This window comes from Camelina sativa, chromosome 18, assembly GCF_000633955.1.
Source record: "Camelina sativa cultivar DH55 chromosome 18, Cs, whole genome shotgun sequence".
In the NCBI taxonomy this organism is placed as follows: Eukaryota; Viridiplantae; Streptophyta; class Magnoliopsida; order Brassicales; family Brassicaceae; genus Camelina; species Camelina sativa.
The window spans coordinates 860692-878961 of record NC_025702.1 but is presented as its reverse complement, the minus strand read 5'-3'; the positions used below and the strand labels follow the sequence as shown (position 1 = coordinate 878961).

At 35.6% G+C, this 18270-nt stretch overlaps 1 protein-coding gene and 1 long non-coding RNA gene across 2 annotated transcripts; both read left to right on the top strand.

The window, feature by feature from the left end:
* On the top strand, window positions 7713-9156 carry LOC104760192. Its single transcript, XR_762873.2, has 2 exons — window positions 7713-7930; window positions 8526-9156. It is a non-coding gene; the product is annotated as an uncharacterized LOC104760192 (long non-coding RNA).
* LOC104760191 (BOI-related E3 ubiquitin-protein ligase 1) lies at window positions 11734-16332 on the top strand. Its single transcript, XM_010483078.2, has 5 exons — window positions 11734-11903; window positions 14517-14928; window positions 15015-15085; window positions 15190-15464; window positions 15696-16332. Exons 2-5 carry the CDS (start codon window positions 14879-14881, stop codon window positions 16227-16229), a joined length of 930 nt encoding a protein of 309 aa, XP_010481380.1. The 5' UTR covers window positions 11734-11903; window positions 14517-14878; the 3' UTR covers window positions 16230-16332.

The following is an 18270-nucleotide window of genomic DNA, read 5'->3' as shown; positions in this document are numbered from 1 at the left end:
TGATGGAAAAAGGATTTAGAAGATCAGAAGCTGATCACACTCTTTTCACTTATCCAAGCCAAAGAGGTATTATAGTCATTCTTATATATGTTGATGATATTATCATCTCCGGGAATGACAAGGTAGGTATTCAAGATACCAAACTCTATCTTAAATCAGTTTTTGATATCAAAGATCTTGGAGAACTAAAGTACTTTCTTGGGATAGAAGTTTGTCGTTCTGAAGAAGGACTCTTCTTGTCGCAAAGAAAGTACACACTTGATCTTTTGAATGAGGCAGGTAAACTTGGATCAAACCAGTTGAAACTCCACTTGAAGAAGACTACAAGGCTGGTCGTAAGGGGGAGCTGAATGATGCTCCTTTCGAAGATGTAAAACAGTATCGACAGTTGGTAGGTAAGCTTATTTATCTCACCATAACACGACCTGATATATGCTTTCATGTGAACCAGGTGAGTCAACATATGCAGAAGCCAACATTACATCATTGGAAAATGGTGAGCCGAATACTCAAATATCTCAAAGGATCACCAGGACAAGGCATATGGATGGGATGTAATGGATATGCAGAGCTGGTAGGATACTGTGATGCAGATTATGCTAAGGATCATGAAGATAGACGCTCAACATCTGGTTATTGCACGTTTGTTGGAGGAAATCTTGTCACTTGGAAGAGTAAGAAACAAAAGGTGGTATCTCTCTCAAGTGCATAGTCTGAATACAGGGCAATGAGGAAGCTCACAACCGAACTCATGTGGCTCAAAGCTCTCTTGAAGGATCTAGGCATCGAGACTCCAAAGCCAATCACAATGCACTGTGACAATGAAGCCACTATTCATATTGCATCAAACTCAGTATTTCATGAAAGGACGAAACACATAGAAGTGGACTGCCACAAAGTCAGAGAACAAGTTCAGTTAGGAGTTATCTTGCCATGTCACACCAAGAGTTCTGAACAACTGGCAGACATTTTCACCAAAGCAGCGAGTCCCAAGGTTTGCGAGTATATACACTCCAAACTTGGACTTATGGACCTAACCAGGCCACCGATGAAGACCCTAAGCTATTGACTCCATACTCTTTTTCCCTTAGTATGTTTTTGTCCCAAATGGATTTTACATACTAAGGTTTTTAATGAGGTGGGTGTTCATAGTTTCAAGCTTAACCTTTGTTCCAAATAGTTAAGCTTGAAGGGGAGTGTGAACATGAACACACTAAGAACATGTTCTCCTTATGATATAAGAACGTGTTCTTCTTAGGATATAAGAACCCGTTCTTCCTACGATTATAAATGTACATTCTAGTAGTTTCCTTATATAGAACCCATTGTATCCCTATAAATAGTTTGTAACTAGGTCATTTTATTCAAGGAATGAGAATCTCTCCTTCTCCTCTATTCTAACATAGCCGCTCTCTCTTTCTCTCTTTCATTCTATCCCATTCTCTATTTTTCTGATACTCTTTTGTAATTCTTACACATAGAGTGCTACATAGCCGATATGAGATGAGCTGTTAAAGATCAATAACTACTTTAATTGTTTAGATTCACCGTTTCAGTTGATGTGAATCCGATACCTTGTCATTTTTAATCTAGGTAATTTATTAAATTTTGATGTTCATTTTGTTTTTCAGTTTAAGTAAATTACTATATTTCCATGTTTTTAAGATCACCAAAACATTTCAGATTTTCGATCTATATTTATTTCGAAATGTCCATAACAAGTGAAATCAGCCCCTCTTCCCACCGTCGAGATTTAAACTCGTGTTACTGAAGAAGTTTTTCTTGAGCTGATCTTCAGTTCAGCTACTTTAGGGGTTATAAGTTACCTTGACGTTGCTTGTTTGATATGAAAATGATTCACATATATGCAACAACAAAAAAATAAACAAAGAAGTTAGTATTTGTCTTTCAAGTTCCACCAAATGGACGATGTCCCTTGTTTGTCTCGGGAATCATTAATTAGTCTTTGGAAATACAAAAAAAAAAGTTGGTCCAAAAATAACATTATCAAATTAATTGACCATATAAAAGAGAAAGTAAATATATTGTATAGAGACAACACATAAAGATGATCAAGATTTTCGGATCCATTTGATGATGATGATGAGGATGAGGATGATGAAGATGAGAATCCATATTATATAAAAATGAAACACAAATTGAGGAAGAGTATTGATTAATTAGTTTGGTGTTTCTTGAAAGCTACAATATGGCTAATTCCGAAACCTTTTGATTTTATATATTCCATGAGGTGATAGAAGGCACAAAGTTTATACGAAACGCTAATTTCTTTTTTTTTGGCTTTGAATGGAAAAACAGAAAAAGCAGTTCACCCTTTCATGTAGTTTTCTTATCATTAAGTTACTATTCAAGATTTTTTTTTATTTTTAAAAATTATTACAGTTCATCTGTGTGGATTTTTTTGTTTTTTTGTGGTAAATGCAGGAGAAATACATACAGATCTGATCTACAGCTTTTTTGATGTTGTTCACTTTTGATCTGCACTTGAACAACCAAATATTTGATCTACTTTTATTTTGCTTGATCTGCTTGAACTACCTAATCTGCTCTACATGATATGTCTTCTCCGTTCAAAACCTTTGATTACAACAAGAAACTAAACTTTATTGTCTTGTTATTGCTGTATCACAGACAAATTGTGTTTGATAGACACCATATGTAATGATCTTTATTTTTAGCCAAATGAACAAATTGGAATTGGCTTTGTTGATCTAATTTTCATGTAATTAAACTCCGAAGAGAGATTTTATTGGTCATCAATAATAAAGAACCAAATACTAACCTTACCATTCACATGTTACCACTCACACATGTCACCATTATGCATTAAATTGGACCGGTAATTTTACTCTTATTGTTAAGAATTGTAATATTTTTGTATATATTTAGGTTCTTACGTGAGAGTGAAACCATGACCCAAGGCACAAGCCACACCTTTTGGAGGAAGAAGAAACAAACAGCCAAATAAAACTTTTCATAAAACTTTTTTTGTTTTGTCAACCAAAAACTTTTCATAAAACAATAATACAAAATTGACTCTTCTTTTGTACTACTTCTCAAAGTCTCAACAAACAAAGATGGGCTCATTAAACAGTAACAATAAAAATGAAAAATAATGAATCGATAGGCTCAACATTCAAAACAACCTTCATGATATGGTAACCAGCTTTTAATAAACAATTTTTTTAAGCAATCATAATTAGTTTTATTAGTCCATAAGGAAAATTGACTTAGACCAAATCATGTATTGGCTCAAGAGATGTTATTCCTTATAGCACCTCCAATGGTCCTCTATTTTTTTCTTTATAATAGAGATCCTCTATAATAGGGATGAATTTTACTCCAATGATCCTCTATTTTCACCTCTAAAATAGAAATTGCTATTTTTTCCTCTATTTATAGAGGAACTCTATTTTTTCTTAGACCATCTCTAATGGTTTTCCCTATTTTTTCCTCTATAATAGAGGTGAGTTTTACTCCAATTGTCCTCTATTCTCACCTCTATAATAGAGTTCCTCTATTTATAGCTATAATAGAGTTCCTCTATTTATAGAGGAATCCTTTGTAAGAAAAAATAGAGTTCCTCTATAAATAGAGAAAAAAATAGCAATCTTTATTTTAGAGGTGAAAATAGAGGATCATTGGAGTAAAATTCACCCATATTATAGAGGATCTCTATTATAGAGAAAAAAATAGAGGACCATTGGAGATGCTCTTACAAAGGGTTTCTCTATAAATAGAGGAACTCTATTATAGAGGTAAGAATAGAGGACCATTGGAGTAAAACTCACCTATATTATAAAGATCTCTATTATAGAGGAAAAAATAGGGAAAACCATTGGAGATGGTCTTACATCAACGTTTTTGCCTACCTGTCTAGCTCTTTTTTTTGTTTTTTTTTTTTGACAAACAAGATCTTACTTTCATTCAACTTATTAAAGTAGCATTACAAAGGGTGAAAGAGTTCAAAGCAGAGCTTGAAAAAGAAACATAAGCAACAGAGATAAAGGTAAAGAAGTCGACAATCATATCCAAGAGGTGTTGGAGATTTGAGCAGAGGAGCAACAAATCACAATCTAACTCTAGGTGAGTCAACGCCACATTCGCTGAAACAGTGGGAGTGTGGTAGATGGTCCTTATCATTAAGACATTGGGACGTTGGGAGGACTTCCGTAGCCGAGAGACAAGAGGGTTTAATCTGTTCAGTGGCAAGGAACAGGATGGATGTGGGGTTGAGGTCGGGCATGGTTTGCTTGAGAAGGTTTCGGTAACCACACTCCATGGAGCAAAGGTCATAATGCTGAGACTCTTCAAGCTTTGATAAGGGGAAGGACACCTCCTGAATTTGTTGATATGATCTTGACAAGGTTTGGAGTGCAGGGAAGGTGTGAGAAGAAGAGTGGGAAGGTGTCGGTAACCTTCTCTTCTTGAAGAGAAGATCATAATGCCGATCTTCCTAGAGTTTCCAGTTTCAGCACAGCTAATGCAGAGATACACTTGATATAGTTCCGGGGGCAGCTGAAGCAGAGAGGTTAGATTCAAGAGGAACCGGTAACCACCGCAGCTCAGTAGAGGCGGGGTCATAATGCCGGTCCTCATCAATCTTTGGCAATCAAAGGTAAAGACTCTAACCAATTCTAAAGGCAGGGTTCTCAAAGCAACTTCGCCACAACAAAGCATCAATGATTGATTATATTTCAACTGCATTCTTCAGACAGTTGATTCTATAAATCGGCACAAAGATAAGCTACGGGACGACGAGAGAAGCTTTGGAACAAACCTGGATCGATGAAGAACGGAGATTAGGTCTCGGGATCTTATCAAGATCTTACACAAATCCAGCGTTAACACAGAGCTCCTGTTCAACTGCAGCCAAGCAAACCACTTGGTGAGGGGATCTGGATCCGAGGAACATAGAGATGACAAGGTTGACTTCAAGGGGAATATGTGACAAAGACGATGAACAAGATTATAAGGGCGGTCTGGGGTCTCGAATTTGTCGTTGAGGGGTTGGAGACTCGTGAGAATCACCTCACTGAGAGAAACCACCGGTAGAGACGGAGGGAGGGGGAGATGGTGAAGCTGAAGCATTGCCGGAATTATTGAGGGGGTCGCGGTGAACTTCCAGTACGTTCACCGTTGAAACAGACCGAAACTAGACTTAAAAGGCAGAGCAGAGGACGAAGGAGAAGAAACGGCTTCCCAGCGGCACCGATCGGAACCGACGCCGCCCGATAGAAGATTATCGGGAGTTGTGCAAGGGAGAGAAACGGCTGCCTACCTGTCTATCTCTTGCCGCCACATTTCTACTTCTACATCTTTTGTCTATATACACACCCAAAAAAAAAAAATATATATATATATATATATATACACATATCTATTGTGTCTGTGTGTATGGTCCATTCTCATCTTACTTCTTATTTGTGTAGAGTCTAATATTCTAACATCTATCATTCCTACTCACTATAATCCTTTTAAATACTGAGTGTAATTTTCATTCCAAAATACATGTTATTTAATTTTAATCTGATTTTGTATTCTCAAAAAGATCATTTAAACATAAAAATTAGATAAATTTACAATTATAACTCTATGGATTACATTATGTTGGTCCGTACAGAGATATATTTTTGAAAAATGTAATAATAGTAAACAATAATACTAAAAGAACTCTAATTTATGTATGATTCGATGTTTTGATTTTGATGTTAACTCGCATAAAACATGGTATGGAATGTAGCTATGACCATATGATATACACGTACGTATATGTTTATATATATCCTTCGTTTTGAAGAAGAAGGAAACGACTTTTTTGGTTGAGAATGTGAAATTGCACAGTGTGGAGCATTATTATTGTTACTCATGAGGAAACGTGAAGGTGGCCAAAAGAGATAATTTTCAAAAACCCTAATTAAAGAAAAATAATGATGTCCAATTGTGTATTTTGCATCTAATCAAATCTACACCTTTGAATATTGACTCTTCTTCTTTCCACTTTTTTTTATTCTTTAATTTCTATTTAACATAAAATAATTTCCATCTTTTATCATCAAATAAGTCACCATTTTCTCACCATAAGGCTAAAGTTGCACCTATATAGGTGTGTACGATAGAGATAAACATAAGATAGAGAGTCTTCTAGACTTCTAATTAAGTTACTAGAACATTTCTTACCATACATAGGATACGTATATTTTTTTTGTTTTCACAAATGAAATATATATTAATTAAAAATGGTCATTATAGGATACGTATATTGTTTGTTGTTTTACCTTCACCAAATTATCCTCACCCTATATATACACTAAGAGCAAGCCCATTGGTTTTACCTTTTGGGATGTCTCTTATTTTTTAAATAATAAATTTTTAAAAAAATAATGTTTTAATCGTAATTATCAATAGATATAGGTCTGTCCCCAAACCTTTTTAGATACGTAGGCCATTTTTATAAGAAGAACATGAGAGATATTTTTAGTCCAAAAAAATAGAAAAATAATGAATAGTGGCTTAGAACATTTTTTTTAGTTTTTGATGTAGAACTAATCTTGGCTCAGTTCTAAGGTGATGTGACAAGCTGTAAATGGATACAATTTTTTGCAAACAATTTTTCACAAATTAAAAGAGGATATGATTGAGAATATATAGAATAAATTTGGACATTAAACTATATATTAATTAAATAAAATGTTTGTGTGCTTTAGTTAAGTAATATGTTTTTTTTATCTTTAATGTTTTTGTTGTTTCATAAAAATTTGGTATTGTATTTTGAATTTTAGTAAAAGTTTTATAAGTTTGCAATTTAAATGTTATTTTATAATTATAATATGTAAAAATATTATATTATTAAATCTTATGATCTTAAACATGTTCTCCCAATAACTAACTTCTTAACAAAAGTTCTTAACTACTGATCTTATATTATTTTTACAATATTTATACTCTAAAAACACCCTAAACTGTTCTCCCTATAAAGATTTATACCCTTAGGCCATGTTTATAGGGAGAACACATGGGGTGTTCTTAGGCATTTTAAAAATGAAAATAATTGAATAGTGGACTTAAGATCAGACTCACTGATCTTATTCTAGAACTGTTCTTGGGCCTGATCTTGTGTGACGTGTCTCTTTCGGATTGGTTGAAAATATATGGAATAAATTTGGACATTAATCTATGTATTAATTAAATAAAATGTTTGTCTTGTTTAATTAATTAAGTAATATGTTTGTTTGTTTTTTTTTAAACTTTTATTTACAATGTTTTTTTTTGTTTCATAAAAATATGGCATTGTATTTTGAATTTTAGTAAAAGTTTTATAAGTTTGCAATTAAAATGTTATTTTATAAATTTTTATAATTGTAATATGTTTAAGAATATTAATAAACATTATATTATTAAATAGTATTAAACATTCTTAAATTTTTTATTAAACATTAATCTATGTATTTATTAAACATTCTTAAATTTCTATAAGAATATTATATTATTAAATATTAAGATCTTAAACATGTTCTCCCAATAACTAACTTTTTAACAAAAGTTCTTAACTACTGATCTTACATTATTTTCACAATATTTATACTCTAAGAACACCCTAAACTGATCTCCCTATAAACATGCACTTACAGACACTGAAACGTGTCAATAATTCATTGGATACGTTGTGTTTTGTTTTGTTTTTCCTTTTCCTTTTCCTTTTCCTTTTCTTCATTAGCTCCTCTCTCCCCATACGAACAAGAAAAAACTATTCGCATAAATCGATTTATCAAAATCAAGGATCATGGAATTGGGGTTTTCTCGGGAGTGAAGGATGATCCAGAAAAGAACTTTCAAAGGATTGATTTGAACAAATCATGTGGCTTTCTTTCTTGAGACCTAGAGATCGATTCTCCTTAGCCGAACTCAGGTTTTGTTTTGATCGGTTTTTTTTTTTTTAATTCTGGGTTTATTATGTATTTATCTCTACTATCCTGCAACCTTGTTCAACATTCAATTGCGATTAATTTCTGTTTCGTTTGATTGTGACTTTGATCCTTGTAGTGGTAATGCATGCGTACAAGTTTTTTAATCTTCTGTTGGTGTGAGTGATTATCACTATACGGTTTCAGTTTCATTATAATCTATTATCTATTTGTAGATTTCAGCTTTGCACATCTAGTGGATTTTGTACTTGATTTTGTAGAGAAACAACTTTTTCGCTTTGCATTGACAAAGAAAACGTACGACCATGGTTCTTGTTTCTTTCTTGTTTATCACTATGTTTGGTTCTTGTCTCTGAATCGTTTCTATGAAATCCTATGTTTTAGTTTACAATATTAAGTCTAATGGAAAAGAGAAAAGAGTTGAGTGATGTTCAGTTGGTTCTTGTTTTAAGTCTACTTTGAATCTTGTTTGGTTCAGTTTTAAGTATTGTTTGGTTATGTTTAATTGCCTTTTGTTTGGTTCTGTTATTTGTATTGTTTAGTTCTTGTTTAAACTATTTGTCTTTCTTGTCTTCCCAGGAAATCCGAGAAGAAGCATGGGCGAGTGTCTGCTTTATAACTTGAGGTTTTGTTCTTCTTTTGTTTTGTCTTCAGTTTCGTTTGTTTCTTTGTTCATAACAGAGGTGTGTAAATTCTCTCACTTTAGGAGTTTTGTTTTTACATTGTACAAAGCTTAGTTAAAACAGTCTTGATTTGCCTCTTCTCCTTTACCAGTGTCCAGTTTTGCTTCTGCAGCTCTAGTGAAGTCAACACTCTTTGATGTCACGACAATGCTATGACCAGGACCTGCAAGTGCTTGTGATTTCTCTCGCCTGCAACTTTGATGTCACGGCAATGCTATGACCAAGACCTGCAAGTGCTTGTGATTTCTCCCGCCTGCAACCAAACTCACCAGCTAGCAAGAAGTTTAAAACTAGCTTCCACGAGCCTCCACATCTCCTTTTGATATCTTGGCGTTCTTCATCTCCTATACATTTAAAGATCACCCTCTTTTGGCAAATGTCGAGAGCTGCATCTCCTGTGATTATTGTTGTGTGTCTTCTTTACATTTTCCTAACTATTAAGTATGGATGGTAGACTTTAAACACATTTTTTTAAAAAAAAATAGACACCCAAAGATGACTAATGGGAGGACAAAAATTAAAAACAAGAGTGTGAAGAGATTAATATTATTTTTAATATTATTAAAAGATAAAGACTCTCATTTGAGGATGTGCAAATGGCCATGCTCTAAGTGTTCTTGAAGATGCCTTCATTGCCTTGTCACATGCATCACCCAATAAATATGTAAATTTTATTTTAAAAAACAAAAATTACACAATAAAGATATTAAATTTTCGACATCACATTGATTTGCTTAAACGTCTGACTACATCCGATCCCAGCAGAAACCCAAATAACCAAATGGCACACGGACGATCTTTATATATTTTGTAATATATCTATATATTGCGTATATATAATGTATATATAGTTGTTTATATATATACACAAATAATTTTGATATATAAACGTCAATAGTAACAAAAGGAAGTATGAAAATGAGATTGTTGGGTGGCGTAAGACTGTAAGAGGGATTGAAAAGAGAGGATAACATGTTTTAGGAAGAGAAGAAATGAATGTTCAAGAAGTTTTTGCCCAAGAATTCAAAATTTGGTGGGGTGGGCTCCTTTAAAGGGCAAAGAACCAAAGTGTGTTATGTCTCCATTACTATTTTCATTATTATTTAGTTTTATACTTACAATCACTACAATTACTCTGTTTTCGTCAAATCATTGTAGTCCAATAGTCATCGTTCTATTTATACATGAATTCATAACATAAATTGATTTTGCACATTAACCATTTTTTTTTTTATCAGCATCACGAGTTTTATATGGCAAAAGTTAGTTTGAACTTGAAAACAAAATTTCTCCTATCATCATATCTATCTTACATCATTATATATTATAGGTTCCTTCCTCGCCTAATGTTCAAAACTAATTGAAACATATGGAATTGTATTAGGTTAAGCCAAAGAGCAACGACGACCCACCTAATATCTAATATAACACTAGTATATTAGTATATATAATCATATTATCTTGCTGGTTATTTTGATAAAACTTGTTGATTATCTTTGTTTAGTTGTTAGATTTCTGTTCCATCATGATCCTTTTACTAAACCGATTAAATATTTCTCCATATCTCTCTATATATGCGTGTGTGCTCGCGCGCAAATATACTTATCATGTCTTTATCATGGAAAAAGTCAGTTACTGCAATACCATACCGTATTATCTAAAATTCAATCAAATTTGATTCAGTAAATTTTATTTGTATCTATCCTAGTTTATGATCATGAATAATATGAAACGTATTTGGTATAAAAGTTTGAGAGTATATTGACGATGAATTCACGAATAATAGGAACAGTGAATAAATAAATTTACGCAAACGTTCTAACTCGTTTCGGACAATTACATCGTTTTGTTAATTATATTGGATTTAAGCAAATATTTAACATGGTAATTATAAAAGATATATCATTTTCAGGAAAAAAAAAGAATATATATATATTATTTATTAAAAAAAAAGACGGTGCCGTTTGATTGCATGAAAGCAGCAATGAGAAAACACGACAGAGTCTTCTCGAGAGAAAAAGCAAGAAAACACCAAAAGCTAGGATAAGAAAGCTTGAGAGGAGAAGTTTTAATTTTCTTGAAAACAAAATACGATTAATATAGTTAGAAGTACTATTATATTTCCTGATTCCAAGTATAATTATATTGTTTGGTCTACGAATACAAAATTAAGTACACCTCTCTATTTTTTTCTTGCTAGTTCTTCTTAAAATAATATAAAATAATTACCATATAGTTCTTAATTAATCACATATATATATATATATATTTATGCATGCAAAATCATATATTGTAAAGCCTCAAGGTAGCTTTGAGTCTTTGATGTGCATTCAATATGAGGGATACCATGAGCGACATACTGGACAAATAAGCTCATAGAGAATAGAGAGATGCATGCATCCACGCATTATGACAATATGTTCAAGCCAATTCTATTCCAGCTTCAACAAGGCTCCAAGACTATATATGTTACAGACTACAAAGCTTACCCAACTCTCCCCTCTCTCTCTGAGTAGAGGACGAAACTATGTAATTCACTAAAAAAAAGATAGTTTTCATTATTAATGGTTTTTTTTTTCTTTGTTTTCATTGCAAATTTGAGAATTGTGACCATATGTGGTGGATATTAGATACTTACTTTGCAAGTAGTTACCTTCTTTATTTTCACAAAACTGCAAAACAAAAATTAAAGAAAAAAAAAACTGCTAATTAATCTTGACGAATGACTGGACTATACATGTATCTTGAAACGAAAAGAAAAAAACGAAATATCTGTTTCCAATTTTTAATTTTTTTTTTTAAAAAGTAAAGTGAAATTGTTGGAAGTTGATTCATAGCTTAATCCTACAAAAGATAAAGAGAGAAAAACAGAGAAGAACTTAGAAGAGTAAGCAACAGAAGAAGACATCAAAGAGAAGAAGCGTTGGTCGTAGGAAGAAGAAGAAGAAGAAGATTAGAGAAAAAGACATTTGGGCCATAATAGTGTTGAAGCCCAATGTTAATGGGTTTGGTTGTTTTAACTTATGTGTTTAGGTTAGAAGTAGTATTAGTATAAATATGTTGTATTGTTGTAAGAGACAAGTATGTGTGTGAGATTAAGGAGAAAGAGGTTGTAGTGGCTAAACCTAATCTCTAAGAGATCCATCATCAAGAACAAGTAACAATGTAGACATAAAAGAGATATCTCTCTAATTGTTCTAGAGGGTTTGCGAGTGAGAAACAAATCAAGAACAATGGAGAGATGGGATGAATCTAACCTCTAAAGAGAAGTGAGGTCAAGATTCCAACATGGTATCAGAGCTGAAGATCCCTGGAGCCTGCAAGAAGAAGAAGGGGTTGAGGCCGAGAGGGAGAAAAGGCAGTCTAGGAAGAGACTGAAGAATAATGGAAAGTGAGGGGATGTGTTCGGACCTGAAGACCAACAGATCCGAGAGAAAGGAGGAAGTGTGATGCGGTAGAGAAGCTGCTCAATGGAGGACTTGCAACCAAGTGAGAGGCTGTGAGGGAGAAGAAGAAAGCTGCCGTAAGAAGAAATGGCAAAGAGAGAAAGACCAACATGTTGTNAAAAAAAAAAAAAAAAAAAAAAAAAAAAAAAAAAAAAAAAAAAAAAAAAAAAAAAAAAAAAAAAAAAAAAGAGAAGAAAGAAGAGCTATCTGAGACTAAGTCAGAGAAGAAGAGAAGGAAAAGGATGTGGTGACAAGAGCACCATCAGCTACCACAAACACTTTTACGCCGTACCGTCAAAAGCATCCAAGAAGGCGAGGAGGTCTCTGGAAGAAGCTATGGAGATAGTGCGGATGTGAAGACATAGTTGTGAGGTGATTTCTGTTCTTGTTCTGACATGGTGAAGGTGAAGCTTGAAGATGCTTGGTGAAGTTGAGGATCCATGTGGTTCTCCAACTGAAACAAGAAGAGAAAAGAAGCCAAGGTTAGAGAAAAAAAAAACCAAAGTGGAGCTGTAAGGAATCAAACTAACAAAGTCGGTCAAAGCCGAGATTGATGATTCAAGAATCCAAAGCTAAGGTTAGAGAAAAGCCTAGGTGAAGAGAGGGAGCCTGCACAGGAAAGAAGAGTATAAGGCTGGAATAGAAGAGGTGTAATCCTCTTGGAGGATGTATCCAAGAAGAGTGGGGCTAAAGCAGAGAAGAAGCTCAGTCACCAATGAAGGGAAGCTGCAGCCATGAAAAGAAATTCTCATGAGGTTAGTGTGAATAAAATCAAAGTTCAAGATCAACAAGACTCAAATTCAAAAGAGATGGATTGAGAAAGAAGGTTGAGGCTGAGAACAAAAACAATGAAGCATCAAACCAAGAGGGAGAATCTGTGTCTGAAGTTGAAATGAGATAGGTATGCTTAAGTTTGGAAAAGCTTTTGATTACTCAAGTTGTGTTGGAGATTCTGGAAAAACCAAATAGACCGAGGTTAGAGAAAAGCTTTAGGTGATGGTAAAAAGAACCAAACAGACTAAAGTCAACCAAAGTGATGGTTTAGAGAATGGAAATGCACAACTTGGAGATCAAAGAAGACTCAAAAGTAAAGAAAGCAGATGTTGGAGAAACAGAGATCAAAGCTGAAACCAAACAGAAAAAGAGAATGCTTACCTAAGAGTGAAAGGGAGCAACAAGCTGGATGGAGAGGCTAAGATCAAGTCGATACCAACAGAACAAAGAAGAAGAAGCTTGCCACAAAGGGATTGAAATAAAGGATGCTCACCTGAGATAGAGGGAGTTGTTGCCGGTTGCACTCCGAAGAAGACTTGAACAAGAGTCACGCATAAGTTGGAGTTGGTGATCAAAGAGGACACCAAACAAAAGAAAAATAAAATAAAGCTTACCTTGAAGGGAACTGAAGAAGGCTGCAAGGGACGACCGATGAAGACGTAAGTAAGCTTACGGAGGAGTCGTGATGAACGATCACGGATCACACTTGCAGGAGACAGAGATGAAGCCACAAGGCTGAATTACCTGCAAGAAAGAAGAGTTGATAAAGAAAATCGATCACAATTAGAGGGGGGGGTCGAACTTCTGGAATGGGCTTACCAGCCTTGATCGTTACAAAGGACGATAAAGAGAAACATGGAGAGAAAGCGAAGGAAAACTGTCAAGAGGTGACAAAGAAATTCGCAAAAGAAAAGCTGAATCAATGGAGATTCAGGTAAAGAGGGAGAAGAACTAGCTTGGTAATGAACTATGTCGACATTGTGAAAGAGGAACCATGGAAAATGGTGATGTCGGACAAGAAGCTAAAGCTAGAAAAGAAACAAGAGTGAGGTGAGTTACCTGACTTTGGAGTCCATGAAGAAGAACCGAGACGGTGACGGTTCGACTCACGGGAAGAGACGGACTTGAAGGATCAGCTCCATTGAAGAGGGAGACTAGACAGAGATTTCACTCCCAAGCACCTGTAGAAAAGAAAGGATCGATTAAGAAGAATCGAAGCAAGAAGGAGATGGATTCAAGAGGAAGTTGATTCATAGCTTAATCCTACAAAAGATAAACAGAGAAAAACAGAGAAGAGCTTAGAAGAGTAAGCAACAGAAGAAGACATCAAAGAGAAGAAGAAGCGTTGGTCGTAGGAAGAAGAAGAAGAAGAAGATTAGAGAAAAAGACCTTTGGGCCATAAAAGTATTGAAGCCCAATGTTAATGGGGTTGGTTGTTTTAACTTATGTGTTTAGGTTAGAAGTATACTAATAAGTATGTGTGTGAGATTAAAGAGAAAGAGGTTGTAGTGGCTAAACCTAATTTCTAAGAGATCCATCATCAAGAACAAGTAACACTGTAGACATAAAAGAGATATCTCTTTAATTGTTTTAGATGGTTTGTGAGTGAGAAACAAATCAAGAACAATGGAGAGATGGGATGAATCTAACCTCTAAAGAGAAGTGAGGTCAAGATTTCAACAGAAATAAATCATAGATGCGATTCAAATATTCAACATTTTGAGTTGATATAATAATAAATGAGAATCATGCTTACTATGTGCATATAATAGAGAGACTTTCCCTCTCCTCTCTTCACCATTTATTTTCTTTAGAATCCCGAAGCAACCAAAGTTTTCAATCTTTTCATCACCACGGCACCATGTCCGATACAACCGTAGTTGATACATACATGATACTACATATCTTTTGCGTGATTTCATAATAATACATACCCCCATTTAAGAGAGATTCTCATTAACAGAGAAGCTTCCTTCTTTTTCTTTTTCTTGTTTTTTTTTTTTTTTGTCTCTGTTCTTGAATCTTGATCATGGCGGTTCAAGCTCATCACCATCCTTCTACTCTCTTCTTCCTCAACAGGTCCTCTATCTCTCTCTCAGATCACTGTATCCATGTATGTATGTATGTATTCATGTGACATGTGATTGATGTTTTTGTTATCTCAGAAACGGACAAGAAGGTAATGATTGTTCGAATCAGCCGGAGCAAAAATCTCAGTTTCATTCAATCAACACCGGTTTGTTTTACTAAAATCTCCGAACCGAACGATGACCTTTTCTTTAGTCTCGGTTTATTTATTCTTACCGGTATGTATGAATCTGTTATCTTTGCTCAAAACAGGGGTGGATTCAAGAAAGCGAGCGAGAGAAGTTTCGTCGTCGGTGATTGATTTAGAAGATATCACTACGGCGGCTCCGATGAATCCTCTGCCGCAAACTCCGCCGGAAGTTATCGGACGTCGACAGAATCCTAATGTAGTAGTATCAACCGGTCTACGTTTGTCTCGTGAACAGAATCAAGAACAACGGTTTTCTACTTTTCCGATATTTACCGGAGATCTCGCCGGAGAAATCGAAAGCCAAACGGATGAATTAAATAGATTTCTTCAAATCCAGGTGACTTACTATATTTTTCTTCAAAATTATCCATCCACAAAAAAAGGTTTTAAAATTCACAAAATTATTATCTCCACAATCTACAAATTCCAAAAAACAAAAACCTTTATAAAAAATTAAGTAAAGTTAATGAAATTGTTTAGTGGCATTTTTAGGATTTTTGTTTGATTATTTTTGTAAACCAATAAAAAGAGTTAATTAAAATTATTATTATTTTTTTTTTTGGAAAAGGGAGAGCAGCTGAGGCGCATGTTAGCGGAAAACAACGATAGGCACTATCGTGAGCTACTGAGAACGACGGAAGAATCAGTTAGGCGGAGATTAAGAGAGAAAGAAGCGGAGGTCGATAAAGCCACGCGTCGTCACGCCGAGCTAGAAGCACGTGCGTCTCAGATAGAAACAGAGTCACGTGCCTGGCAGGTGAGAGCAGCGGCTAGAGAAGCCGAAGCGACGTCGTTACAGGCTCATTTGCAGCAAGCCGTATTTGAAGCAGCTCACCGCGGCGGAGTTATCACGACGGCTGAACAAAATTCGGGAAGCGTAGACGGTGCGGATGAAGCCGAGGACGCCGAATCGGCTTACGTGGATCCCGATCGGTGCGAAATGATCGGACCGGGGTGTAGGATTTGCCGGCGCCGATCGGCGACTGTGTTGGCTTTGCCGTGTCGTCATTTGGTTCTGTGTCAAGGATGCGATGGCTCCGTACGAGTTTGTCCACTTTGCCTTAGCACGAAGAACTCAAGCGTGGAGGTTTTTTATTCTTGATGGGCCATTGTTTAATGGGCATATCAGGCCCAGTATATTGGCATTTTTATAATAATAATAAAAAAAATATCTATATAAATTAAATTTATGATTTATTTACATAAATTATACTGTTGAGTCTCATTCTTGAACAACTTGAGAGGTATTTGTCGGATAGAGTTGGCTGGTTTAGATCCTACCCATGGGTGTTGCCATATCTCATGGACTTTCCATTACCTATGATGGCCCGAACACCTTGTTTCATCATGGTTTGAGCTTCATGAATGCTCCTCCAAGCATATGAACGGACGGGAACCAAGTTGAGCATTAAGAGGATCTGATTTGCTGAAGTATCTGCTTTGGTAGACTCTTGCCATGAGCGAGTCAAGTCTAGTCAACATCCTCCAAATTTGCTTCCCCAACAACGCAATGTTAAAGGTTTCAATATCTTTAAATCTTAAGCCTCATGCTGCTTTAGGACGACTAAGGTGTTCCCAGGCTTTCTAATGCATGCCTCTACCTTCTCTCTTGTTTTTCCACCAGAAATCCGCCATAATTGAAGCTAACTGTTAGTCTCGAAGAACAAAAACAGTTAGTCTCGAAGCTTAGTTTTGTTAATGACTTGTTAGATGTTACAGTCTAAACGATGTTGTGTGGTTCAGTCAGTTGGTGTGTTAGGCGGAGCTGACGTGTTCAAATAAAGAGGTCTGATTGGTTGAGCGGGTGAGGATGACATGCTGGACTGTGATTGGCTTATTTTGAATTTGTGGCCGTTGATGACCATTGACCTGAAGGAAGCTTAAAAGGAGTCTTCTTCGTTTTAGAATCAATAATCAAATATCTCATTTGTAATCTCTTTCTTTGTAAAACCCAGAAATAACTCGAATTGGTCTAGATCTTTGGTAAGGTCTTCATCATTTGAGATCTCAGTTCTCGTTTTATGAACGTCAGCTGAGTTTGATTGTATTGTGATTTGAATTGAAGACGTATTGGTTTGTTCTTTATCAAAGGTATCAGAGCTAATACGAACCTTGGAGAAGATGATGGAGACTCGAGCTCAGGCACAGGAAAGAGAAGCAGCAGCTAGCGGAGGTGAAGAATCGTCAGATGCTTGGATTGTGAAAGCCTTGGCGGAACAAGATGCGAGGATTACGGAGACTTCTGCGGAAATGTTTGCTGCAATTCTTATGATGACGCAGAAGATGGATAACTTGATGTCGGCGAATCCACAGTCACCGTATAGTTCGTCTCCTCCAACAGTTGAGAAGGCGGATTACAACTGTTTTCCGACGGAGGTTCCAAGCAGAGTGAGATCTGGTATGCCGTATAATTACTCAAGAATGACTCGCTTAGCTAGATTGGACTTCCCTAGGTTTGACGGTGAAGGAATTAAGGATTGGTTGTTCAAGGTTGAGCAGTTTTTTCTGTTGGATTTCACTCCGGACGAGATGAAGGTTCGAATGTGTGCTATTCATTTTTATGGAGCCGCGACTGCTTGGCACCAGTCCTTGCTTGAATCAGATTTGGGAAGAACTGTGTTGAATGACTGGATTTCTTATAAGATGCTTCTGAAGGAGTGGTTTGAGGATGCTTTGGATGATCCTATTGCGGAGTTGAAGATGTTGCAGGAGACAGGGGGAATTAAGGAGTATAACGAGAAATTTGAGCTTATCCGTTTGAGATTGAGATTGCCAGAAGACTATATGGTTCGTGCATACTTGGCGGGTCTTAGGACTGATACTCAAATGCACATTCGGATGTTTCAACCTCAAACTATAAGGCAATGCTGGATGTTGGGTGAGTTATACGAACAAGCTCATCCTAGGAAGGGAAGTGGTATGACATCTAATGTTTGGCAGAGTAACAAATGGCAAAATGGTGGTAATGTTCAGCCTAAGGTAGTGGTTGCTAACAAGTCTGATGGGGTGCAGAAGACTGGTAACTTTGAATCAACTTACAGGCCTAAGGATAACACAATGCAGCCACGCAAGTTCCTGTCAACAGAAGAGATGAATAAGAGGAGGTAGCAAGGATTGTGCTATTTTTGTGATGAAAAATATTC